Genomic DNA, 12,280 nt, shown 5'->3' on the forward strand with positions numbered 1-12,280 from the left:
GGTGCAAACTGGCTGAATCCCACCACTGCTAATAGTCCTCATTTAATGACAATTGGGGACGGCAATTTCTTTACTAAGTGATAGTTGTTAAGTGAGACATCACATGACCACAATGGACTTAGAATGCCAGTTTCCTCCATGGTTGTTAAACAAGATGTCATGTGACTGTGACTTGCAGTTTTACTTCCAGGTTCTCCATTGACTCTGCTTGTTGGAAGCCAGCTGTGAAGCATGCAAATGATGACCACATAACTGTGGGACACTGAGACAGTTGTAAATATGAAGACTGGCCATAAAGTTTCTTTTTCAATACTGTCATAACTTTGAACAGTTGCTAAAAAGGGTATTTGTTAAGCAAAGTCTACTTGTATGGCTTTGGTCCTATTCATTATTTTTTAAAAATCATACTAAGCCTTGATAACTAAAGAATGAAAGGAAAATTCACTGAGGATGATAATGGGAACAATTTATTTTGAGATACAGAGATCAATATAAAATATGTTTGAAACATACCAACTTGCAGGTGATCTTGGTCTATTTAAAAGGTAAGTGACAAATATGAATCCAGAAAAAAAATCTATGCCAGACAGGTGTTGGCATTCCTGCTTAACAGAAAGGGTGCAGAACGATATATGGAGTCAATATTCAATCTTCATTTATGATTAAGTCCAAGTAACACATGAGATACTTTTTCATATACTACAAATGTTATACAACATGCAGGAGTGACTCGTATTACATTGGGCGTAATTCCTTTATAAAATCCATGAACTCCTTCTTTCCTATGGAAAAGCAAAAGAGATTTCTGTAAAACTTCCAATATAAATTGCTTCAATAAGCTCAAATGTTATTTTATACTGTTTTTACTGGATTATTGTCAATTTATTGCTGTTGTAGAAAACTGGCCTATGAATGTAATTAGCACTAGCATTTATATGCCATTTCATAGTGCTTTTACAGCCCCCTCTAAGCAGTTTACAGAGTCAGCATACTGTCCCCCCCAAAATTGTATCCTCATTTTATCGACCTCGGAAGAATGGAAGGCTGAGTCAACCTTGAGCTGGTAAGAATCGAACTGCTGACAGTTGGCAGAAGTAGCCTGCAATACTGCATTCTAACCACTGCACCACCACAGCTCATTACTAATTCTTTATAGGTTTTTTATATTTCCAAATAGAAATATGAAATAATTCCTGGATAATTTTTTTCTTTCAGGAAGCTACAAGTAAACATACTGATATGTCATTAAAAGGTATTTGCACATATTTGGGTAATGACTGGTATTGCCAAGTCCCTATGTAAAAACTCTGTCCATATTCATAGGCTTATATTCTAAATGTTATTACACAGAAGGAAAAGAAATAGGAAAATGAAAAAAATATGGTCAGATATTTGGCTTTCCATCTTTCCCTCTGCTGAAACCTGTGAAAATCTTCTTACCCTGGTTCATAGTTCTAAGGGGAATGTTGACAGCCCCCTGCCTTAATTCCAATGCAAAAACATTTCCCTCTGAAATAAATATTTAATAATCTTGAGAAAATGAAGATTAGCATAGAAAAAGTCTTAGGTTTTCATTCCCAGCCTACCTCCATGTCCTACGGATGACATCAAGTACTCCAGAGTATCTATTATGCTGATCCTGGAGACGTGCCCTCACAACCTGATACGGGTATGTTGCTGTGACTGCAAATATTTTGGATAATGCTGCCATGGTAATATATTCTAAAGTGTTCTAAAAATGGAAAGGGATCAATATTAGTTCTCAACTACTTTGCAAAATCAAAGAAATGTATCATTTTAAACTCAGAACTGTATTATTTTTTCAGTCTTTATACAAATGTTGCTCCAAAGTCATGGTGATAGTTTATACAGCTGTGCAAAGCAGTGGAAGAGATGCTTCACAAAAGGCTGATGGGGGTGAGACACCCTTATTCAAAATTGAGATAGCTGTCCCTGGAAAGCTTGCTGCAATTTCTCTTTCCCAAATTGCCAGTGCATGTGATCTTTTAGGTATTTGTTTCAACATGCAGAAATAAAAAAAGAAAAACACCAGATACATCTGCAATAGCTCATGTTTAAATACAGCACTAAATTCTACACTAATGTTGGTAACTTTCTTCATTATTTTGATGGACCGTTCAAAAATAGGGGAATACGTATCAATACAAGACAATAATCGAAGGCAGCACCATCTTTCCATTACAACATAATACACTTTTTTTAACCATGCCCCTTGATGGATAAATTCACTGTTCTTCATAACATTATACCTTCCAAATATGCTTTTCAGCCTTTAATGACAGAAATGCAGCAAAATCTTGATGGAAAAAGAACAAAGCTCCTGCCATGACATCAGTTGGTATATCCAGTAATAAACAAGAAAGTCAAAATAGGTAAAAATCCACCATCATATGCAAGAGTAATAATAATAATAATAATAATAATAATGATAAACAAACCAACTAATGTACAGCACAGCTGCAGTTATAACTGAATACCTGGGATGCAAAATCAACAAAGAAGAAAAACAAACAGTGCACAACAAAAATGGAAGGTTAGACTAGAAAATAAGATCAGCAAGTTAAGATCACATGCAAGCAAGCTAGAACAGATGAAAGAAAAGAAGCTGAAGAACAAGAAGACCAAAAAATACCTAATCAAGAAATACCACTTAGAAACAAGGAAGATCAAGGAAGCACTGGAAATAATAAAGCAACAAATAACAGCTACAGCCAGGAAAATCAGTAGATATGAAGCTCGAATTGCAAACTATAGGCAGAACCTCCAATTTCAATCCAATCAGAAACGTTTCTACCAATCCATCAATGGAGAAACTGCAAGGAATCAGTCAGTACCTGACAAGGAAGAAACAGTGCAGTTCTGGAAGCAAATATGGGATAACCCAAAGAAATACAACAAGGATGCGGCTTGGTTAAAAGAGGTGGATGCAAATAAACAGAAGTTGAAATGAAAGAACTAGTAATAACAACAAAAATGGTAGAAAAAAGAGCAAGGAAAATCAAAAATTGGTCAGCACCAGGTGAAGATGAACTGCATGGGTTTTGGTTGAAACATCTAACTGTTGTATACCCACTCATTGCCAAGCAGTTCAACAATATAATACAAGGAGGAGAAATTGAAAAGTGGCTAACAACTGGGACAACCTACCTAATAATGAAAAAATCCAGCAAAAGGGGCAACACCATGTAACTACAGGCCAATTACCTGCTTACCAACAACTTTCAAATTACTAACTGGTGTGGTAGCTGATGCAGTACAATAGCATCTAGTTGAAAACAATCTCTTTCCACCTGAGCAGAAAGGAAACCGCCCCAATAGCAGAGGACCAAAAGATCAACTCCTAATAGACAAAATGATCTTTGAAAACTGCAAGAGAAGGAAGACCAACCTGAATGTGGCATGGATTGACTACAAAAAGGCATTTGACTCTCTGCCACATGATTGGATAATAAAGGGCCTAGAAATAACAGGAGTCAGTAGAAACATCAGAAAATTTGTGCAAAGATCGATGGCACAATGGAAGACACAGTTGCAGATCAATGGTGAGAGGCTGGGAGAGGTTAATATCAAGAGAGGAATATTTCAAGGAGATTCATTATCACCATTACTATTTGTTATTGCACTGTTTCCTCTGTCAACAATACTGAATAACTCAGGACATGGCTATCAAACATCAAAAACATCTGCTAGACTATCCCACCTCCTTTACATGGATGATCTGAAGCTGTATGGAAAAACATCATCTGAAATAGAATCGCTGCTCAACACTGTCCGTATATATAGCCAAGATATTGTAATGGAGTTTGGCTTGGACAAATGTGCCACACTTACTATCAAACAAGGAAAAATAGTGAAAACTGAAGGAATCAAGATGCCCCACGAAAATAACATTAAGAGTCTGGATGAGAAAGAGTACTACAAATACTTGGGGATCCTTCAAGCTGACAACATCAAGAACACTGAAGTCAAGAAAAAGATTAGAGGTGAATACATCAAGAGAGTGAAGAAGATCTTAAAATCCAAACTCAATGGAGGAAATACCATAAAGGCAATCAACACCTGGGCAATCCCAGTCATTAGGTATACAGCTGGAATAGTGGACTGGACTCAAGCAGAACTAAAAGCAATGGATAGGCAGACCAGAAAAATAATGACAATGAATCACGCCCTTCATCCACGCAGGGACATTGATAGACTTTATCTACCAAGGCAAATAGGTGGGCGTGGAATGCTACAAGTACATCAGATGGTTGAAGAAGAAAAATGGCTTTGGAAGAATATCTGAAGAACAATGATGAAGATGCACTGAAATTAGTATATCAGGAAGGCTTACTAACTACTGGAGAGACCAAACTGGCCTACAAGAAAGAACAAATGAAGAACAGAATAGAGGCATGGGAAGACAAAGCACTACATGGCCAATACATGAAAAAAATAGCGGGGAAAGCAGATAATAATAAAACCTGGCAAGGGCTAAGAGCAGGAAAATTGAAGAAAGAGACCGAGGGACTAATTCTGGCTGCACAAGACCAAGCCTTAAGGACAAATGCATACAAAGTCAAAATTGAGAATACAGCAACAGACAGTAAGTGCCGCCTATGCAAAGAAGCTGAAGAAACAGTGGACCACTTGGTAAGCTGTTGCAAGAAGATTGCACAGACTGATTACAAGCAGCGGCATGACAAAGTAGCAACAATGGTGCATTGGAAGATCTGCAAAAAATATCATTTGCCTGTAAGCAAAAACTTGTGGGATCATAAAATAGAGAAATTCATAGAAAATGATAAAATTAAACTGCTCTGGGACTTCAGAATTCAAACAGACAAGCACCTGCAACATAACACCCCAGACTTAACAATTGTCGATAAGAAAGACAAAAAAGTCTGGATAGTGGATGTGGCAGTGCCTGGAGATAGCAGAATAGAAGAGAAAGAACTGGAGAAGATAACAAAATACAAAGACCTACAAATAGAAATAGAAGACTGTGGCAAAAGCAAGCAAGGGTAGTACCAATAGTCATAGGCTCCTTGGGTGCAATCCCAAAACAACTGGCGCACCACTTGAACACCATTGGCATTGACAAATTCGCTATTAGTCAATTGCAAAAGGCGGCCTTATTAGGAACTGCTTCCATCCTGCGACGATACCTGGAATACCATCAAACAGCCACATCTGCCTATCCCAGGTCCTGGGTAAGGACTCGATAGGTAGACAAAATGCCAAATCCAGTCTGAACATCTGGCTGACTGTGCGATGATCCATAATAATAGTAATAGTAAAGTTGGAAGGGACCTTGGAGTCATCTAGTCCAACCCCCTGCTCAGGTAGGAAACCCTATACCATTTCAGACAAATGGCTGTCCAGTCTCTTCTTAAAAACTTCCAGTGTTGGAGCATTCACCGCTTTTGTAAGCAGGTTGTTCCACTGGTTAATTGTTCTAACTCTCAGACAGTTTCTCCTTAGTTCTCGGTTACTTCTCTCCTTGCTTAGTTTCCACCTGTTGCTTCTTGTCCTGCCTTCAGGTGCCTTGGAAAATAGCTTGACTCCCTCTTCTTTGTGGCAGCCCCTGAGATATTGGAACACTGCTATCATGTCCCCCCTCGTCCTTCTCTTCATTAAACTAGACATACCCAATTCCAGCAACCATTCCTTATATGTTTTAGCCTCCAGTACCCTAATCATCTTTGTTGCTCTTCTCTGTACTCTTTCTAGAGTCTCAACATCTTTTTTACATCGTAGTGACCAAAACTGGATGCAGTATTCCAAGTGTGGCCTTACCAAGGCATTGTAAAGTGGTTTTAACACTTCACGTGATCTTGATTCTATCCCTCTGTTAATGCAGCCTAGCACTGTGTTGGCCTTTTTGGCAGCTGCAGCACACTGCTGGCTCATATTTACAGTAGGTGATTGTCCACTAGGACTCTCAGGTCCCTCTCACAGCTACTAATATTGAGCAAGGTACCACCTATACTATACCTGTGCACTTGGTTTTTCTTGCCTAAATGTGGAACCTTGTTTTTTTCTCCATTGAATTTTATTTTGTTAAATAGTGCCCAGTGTTCAAGTCTGTCCAGATCCTTCTGTATCTTAAGCCTGTCTTTGGAGTGTTGGCTTAGATAAAATTTAGGAGGCTGCCCTTCAAAACTTTAATAACTTACCAGCCCAGTTTCTTTTCTAATCCCACTAATCTGAACTACTTTAAGTTGGGCACTCCTTATGCAAGATTGGTGTAGGCTGCAACTCCTACGTGCGAAATCAGGCAAGGACAGAATATACCTGACACCAATGTTTCCTGACCTGTTTATATGTTCATGGCAGGTACAGCAGAACCAAATTGTCAGAGCTTTCCTTCTTCATATGGGCAAGCCCCAAATTACTTACAAGGATCCTATGTAAATATTTTTAAAAGGGGGGATTCTTAGACTGGGTGGTAACCCTCTGGACTATGGCTCTTATTTGGGGCTTGCCCATATGAAGAAGGAAAGCTCTGACAATTTGGTTGAGGCAATTATCACTTAAACAGTGTTTATCTTTTTCCATATATGGTATAAAAATAAAAAAATGATATTTTTTAAATGTCTAAGGAGATTCTCACTCAGAGATTCTCCACAGACATTTAGATTCTCAGAACTGACGAAGCTTCTTGGATGTGACATGAAATGTCTTCAAGGAAAAACAAAGTCCAGTTGCTTTTTGAAAAAGCACCTTTGGGATGGTATTTTTTTTACTATTTATAGTAATATTAATCTGATATAGTTTGAAATGTTAACCTCTACAACTAAAGAAACAAACAACGAATGGAACCCTCCTTTTTGTAGATTCCTATATATACATTAAAATATATAAGAAGTACATGAAATATACTCCAGTTAATTGGTAACTGAAAATTTACCAAATTATTTATCAAATAAATAATTAAATCAAACTATATCATCATTCTATAACAAAGTTGAACTGCCACTTTTATGTCCAGTATGTCCTTCAGTTCCTGAGACACCTCAAATTATTGCAGTATCAAATTAAACATGATAAGATTGAATTCCACTAGACATCTTAATGAACAAGAAAATGTACATGAAGTTTACATATATTGAAGCAGTTATACATACATACACATAGTGATGATCTGGGAAAGCCTTTCAATTAGCCACTTTATGTCTTTAGGAAAACATGTTTGACTTAAACATTTCAAGTTATGCTGCTTTGTGATGCATCGTTTGAATTTATTACACAGCTCTAAACTTTTATTTTATGTAAAGCAGATGTCTCTAATTTATAATTTATCTTACCAGTTTCATATGTGATGGTCTATTTTTATATTTATTATATCGGGATTTTAAATCTTCATAAGCCATAAACTGAAGGGCTCCATGTGAGGTTCCAAACAGACCAGGCACAAATCCCTGAATCAGTTAAACATACGAAATGTAAAAATCATCCAGCTTATATCAATTATACAGTTATAAGTTTAAAATACAGCACTGCCAATACATATACAGTGATGGAATGTCAAAATTATACTTTTTATAGAAAAGATTCAGTCTGCTTTATGAATTCTATAAAAGTCAGACTGATTTAAGCACCAGTTTATCCTAGTCATTTTCTAAATTTTAATTTCAATCCATCTTTAATTTCAATCTTTCAATTATTCAATTATGTATATTCCACAAATTAATAATTTTTAAAAAATAAAATGAATAAACTATTGCAATTTAGACATTCCAAACAGATACACATGAGAAGTGAAGTTTAGCAACAAATCTTTTGCTTTGAAACTCATGCAATAACTGTTCAATATATTTAATAATAAAATACTAATACTAAAACTCTTGACCAGCCTAATTAATTTACCTTATATAGCCCACGTATACCTTCATACTTGTATATTTTAATAAGAGCATCCAACATCCCTTTGTACTGCTTCTTTGAGAGGTCAGCACCAGCTTCATATTGTAACACAAGCCGAGTCTTGGTTACCCATATTGGGTTGGTAATACACAAAGTCATCACTCCTATCAAATATAATTTGAAAATCTTATCAGTGCTAGCATCTTAGTATTACAGAGAACTTCAAACATAATTTGAAAATTTCTGATTTATGTATCACATGGAATTTATGCATTCAATTTGCAAAAAAACTCAGTATACTTATGTAGCAAATATTTACCAAATAGTTTTATAGAACCACAATTATAATAATAAATCAACTTTCCTGGAAAGAAAATCCATTTAATACATGGATTTCAGTATAACTTGTATTGTAAAACTGGGAATACATTTGTGGTATCTTTGTATTGTGTTCAGGAAGTATGGACAAGAATTTGTAAGAAAACGTTAGAGAAAATAATCTTTTTAAAGATCTAATACTCAGCAAATTGAGCATTTGTACTTTCAATAGGACAAAAAAACATTTTTAGATGTTCAAAATTATTTTCTGAACTAAAAATATCAAAAATAAAGAATACCATATAGGCAGTCTACAAATAGCGAATACATTTCTTACCAGCTTCAGCTGCTGACACTAGGTGTTCAATTGCTCCAAGGTTTTCCATCTTATCCTCTGTCTTGTTGGCTTTAATTGCATTGTAGCTGAAGAATCAAATATGAAGATCAGCAAATCCATATTATTACTTGATATAGAAACATTAAAATAACCTGTTTAAGTAAAGTTGAGGCATTTTGGCTGTTAAGAAAAATATCAGTATATTATGGGAACATCAAAAACACCATGCAGACTTTTAAGTTTTTTAAGAACTCTTTATCTACTTGCACGTGCAAGTTTGTGCAAGTCTAAATTTGTACATGTGTCACCTCTCTTGCAGAGGTTCATTGGTTGACAATTTGCTTCTAGATCCAATACAAGGTGCTGATTATCACCTTTAAAGCCCTACGTTGCTTGGAGTCACGTATCTGAAGGGCTGTCTTTTCCCAATACATCAATTTGACTCACCAAATCAGGAAGGCAAGGTATGTTATGGGTCCCTTCTATCAAGAATGTCTACCTACCAGGACTAAGAAAAGACCCTATTCCATATTGGCTCCCTCCCTATGGAATGTCATCCCTACACAGGTAAGACCTTGATACTATTTCAAAAGGGTTTGAAGACATGGTTTTGTCAGTGGATCTGGGGATCCCAGGTTGATTTGGAGCCCATCAACCACATGTTGTTGCTGGGGGGAGGGAGTTTATTGGGTTTTCTAGTTGGGATTTTATTCTTGTATAGGCTGTTCAAGTCACTATCTGTTCAGTTGCTGTAAAATTTAATACAAAATCTAGTAAAATTGTAATAATCCTCATTTTTGTTTATTTATCATCTTGCCTGGTTAGCAATTTTGGGAATTTGAATGTTTGCGTGTCGTTGTGTGATCCCAAGTTTGTGTATGGAATTCAGAATATAAACTCACCAAATATTGTCTTGAATTAAATAGCCATTTCACACATGCCCAGTTATTGTGAATAGCTTTTTTCAAACTGACCCTATGCCAGTGGTGGCGAACCTATAGCACGGGTGCCAGAGGCGGCCTCAGAGCCCTCTCTGTGGGCACGCGCGGCGTCGCCCCAGTCCTAGGCCTTCAGCTAGGTTTTATAAAACCTTTTCACTTTAGGCCTCGGCCGCCATGTGCAAAAAAAAAAAAAAAAGGTTCAATCAGTCAATTTCAACTTCTCATGGGAAAAAAAAGATCTTGCAAAGTTGAAATTGATTGAACTTTTTAGTCCCACCCAGTCTGCTGTTACCACCACAGCCACACCCACCCAATTGGCCACACCCAGCCAATGGGCCACACCCACCCAGCACTCAACGATGCATAAGTGGGTTTTGGGTTGCAGTTTGGGCAGTCGGTCTCTAAAAGGTTCACCATCACTGCCCTATGCCCTTTCATATTTTGCTGTGCTTGATGGATAAGATATTGCCTGCTCTCCCTTACATGGGAATCTCCATAGATTTGTGTCAAAGTAGGAGGTTTGGAGATGGTATTGAAAGTGATACTTCAAAGCCCTACAGATGTTGATATTTGATAATCTTATATTCAGTGGCCAATAAATGGGAAGGCAGTTTACACAACTGGTGCTTCTCTTCACTTCTTCCCTGTTGAAGCTCCTGATAAGCTATAAATGTTTCCAGGTGATCAAGACACAATCCAAAACAGCAGTGCTGCGTTATATATAGATAGGAGCTATGTAGTGTTTCAGATTTGGTTCTAAAAAGATGTTTTGGAGAGAACATGGATGCAAACATAGCACAGTTTTCAATTCTAAAATGCAGCTTTATCTCTTCTTGGAAAAAAACTTAAAAGAGTTGCAGAGAGGTGCTATGTTAGTACCCTCACATGTTCCAAAGTACCTTTTTGGGAGCCAAGTCCAAAACAATGCATAGCTCTAATACAGATGTGTTGCAAAGAGAGAAATTATCTGAAATCATGGACAGGAGCTTGCAACATCCCTCACTACCTGCTTCTGTTCTCCCATGCAGTCTTGTATGATAGAACCGATAATCTTAGATAGGACTCCAACTCTCCAGAGAAGATCTTGGGGAGTTCAGGAGGCTATGGGGAAGAGGAAAGGAAAATAAAAATCAGTTGCACAAAGTTGCCTTTCAACCACTGTGCAATGATTCCTGACAGCTACTTTAGTGACTGAAATTTAAAAGGCCCCAACTGTATGAAAACTACTGAATGATCTAGGGCAGTTTTACCAAAATTGAGAAGCACTGATCTAGTATTATTAGAGTTAATAAGAGTAAATTAAGCTTTTGCTATTGTCTGGGAAAGAATAATCCAAAAGAGCAGTATAGGCCACTGACAAGTATTAGATTAGTGCTGTAAAATCTTCTAGTTAAAGCCTAGAATAGATGGACAAAGTTAACATATTTGTTAATCTGCTATGGGAGAAGTGAAAAAATCTGGGAAAAAACCAAACTGTTTTGGGATTAACTGGGAGACATTTAAACAGTTTCAACTTACAAGAAAAAATACAGACCCCAAGAAGCACCTGCACCCCAAACATTTGGAGTCACTCCTTGGTACAGACCACGTAATCCTTCTTGTTTCCAGATGGTTGACAAACAATGCAAGATACCATTGTATTTTGGTCTCAGCTCCAAGCCATCACTCACTACACAAAAGAATTGGAAATTAGTTTGAAAACTGTATGCTCTTGAATGTGATTCTCTTAGACAACCACAGTATGTTTTTTCTCTCTCCTGATGAGAACAAAACTCCAATTTCATGCATTATATGTCCATAGGTTACACTAACAACCTCTTATTCCCCAATTCCTGGCGTCCACATCTCTTCCACAGTTAGAAAAAGCAGCTGATGTATCATTCTACATCTCTAAATTCATTTAACAGTAGAACATCCAGGTAATAACAAAGATTTTCTTGGAACATTTTTTATGCAGAAAATTCAGTATCTGGCCTCAAGCTAAAAGAGGGTCTTAAATAGGTGCCTAGTATGTTAAAGTGGAATGTTAACACTGAGTGAATCAAAGATCAGATTCAGTATTTGGTGACGTACATACAACATTAATGGGGAAGATAGGTGTACAATCGGGGCAAGGGGTTGGACTAGATGACCTCCAAGATCCCTTCCAACTTTACTATTATTATTATTATTAATTACTACTACCACTACTATTATTTATCACCTGTCATATCAAAGTCCTGTCAATTTCTAGTGAAGAGGATACATAGAATGACTAGTTCTTTCCTTTATATCAAAGCAACCGACTTTCCCCCACAACGACCCTGCGCTCATTTAACGTCCGCTTCTTTGGCGGTGGAGAAGAAGAGAAGAGCTCACCTGCGAAGCGGATCTTGACCAAGTCTAGAGGGTGCAGGATCAGCGTAGAGACAACGCCGCCGCCCACCCCGGCTAGCAGGTTCTCGTATCGCACGTGCCTGACGGGGGACTTGGCCGTTGGGGCCGAAGTAGCCGAGGGGGAAGCAGCAGAGCCCGCCAGCGTACTCTGGACGCCTGGAACGGCGGCGGAATTCATGAGAGGGAAGCAATGACAGTGGGAGGGAGAAAAAAAAAAAAAAAGACCCCACACGAGATCCGTAGACGCTAGATTTCCCTTTGACCTTCAAGCCGCTTCCTTCTTATAGGCAGCAACCAACAGTCGCTCATAGTTAATTCTCCAATCACCCGGCAGTATCTACAGCCGGGCCCTCCACGACGGCGGGACTAGTAGACGCGTGAACGGGCATGGCGGCCGGCTTTTTTTCCCTTTACCATAGAACTCGCTTTGCTTAAGTCC

At 37.8% G+C, this 12,280-nt stretch overlaps 1 protein-coding gene across 2 annotated transcripts; it reads right to left on the reverse strand.

Annotated features, from left to right (window-relative positions):
* Positions 1-445: 445 nt before the first annotated feature.
* On the reverse strand, positions 446-12,218 carry SLC25A32 (solute carrier family 25 member 32). Of its 2 annotated transcripts, XM_039328892.1 has the most exons (8): positions 11,824-11,959; positions 11,000-11,134; positions 10,472-10,566; positions 8,525-8,610; positions 7,873-8,033; positions 7,311-7,424; positions 1,587-1,732; positions 446-782 (listed from the first exon to the last, which is right to left on the reverse strand). In XM_039328892.1, the coding sequence occupies exons 2-8, from the start codon at positions 11,024-11,026 to the stop codon at positions 653-655; spliced, it is 759 nt and encodes a 252-aa protein (XP_039184826.1). In that variant the 5' UTR covers positions 11,027-11,134; positions 11,824-11,959; the 3' UTR covers positions 446-652. The 2 variants fall into 2 exon arrangements, with proteins under 2 accessions (XP_039184826.1, XP_039184825.1); XM_039328891.1 differs by lacking the exon at positions 10,472-10,566 and having other exon boundaries at positions 10,984-11,134; positions 11,824-12,218.
* Positions 12,219-12,280: the final 62 nt, after the last annotated feature.

Source organism: Crotalus tigris, unplaced genomic scaffold (assembly GCF_016545835.1).
Source record: "Crotalus tigris isolate CLP2741 ecotype Arizona unplaced genomic scaffold, ASM1654583v1 scf7180000024384.25900115:4084858, whole genome shotgun sequence".
Classification (NCBI taxonomy): Eukaryota; Metazoa; Chordata; class Lepidosauria; order Squamata; family Viperidae; genus Crotalus; species Crotalus tigris.

What these genes read in the sequence shown, in the direction of transcription:
- SLC25A32 (XM_039328891.1), bottom strand. Translation starts at nt 12,019, where the DNA reads ATGAATTCCGCCGCCGTTCCAGGCGTCCAGAGTACGCTGGCGGGCTCT. An exon ending in GGTCAAGATCCGCTTCGCAG is followed by an intron (nt 11,135 to 11,823) that starts GTGAGCTCTTCT and finishes TCTTTTGTGTAG; the next exon opens with TGAGTGATGGCTTGGAGCTG. An exon ending in GACCATCACATATGAAACTG is followed by an intron (nt 1,733 to 7,310) that starts GTAAGATAAATT and finishes TTCCATTTTTAG; the next exon opens with AACACTTTAGAATATATTAC.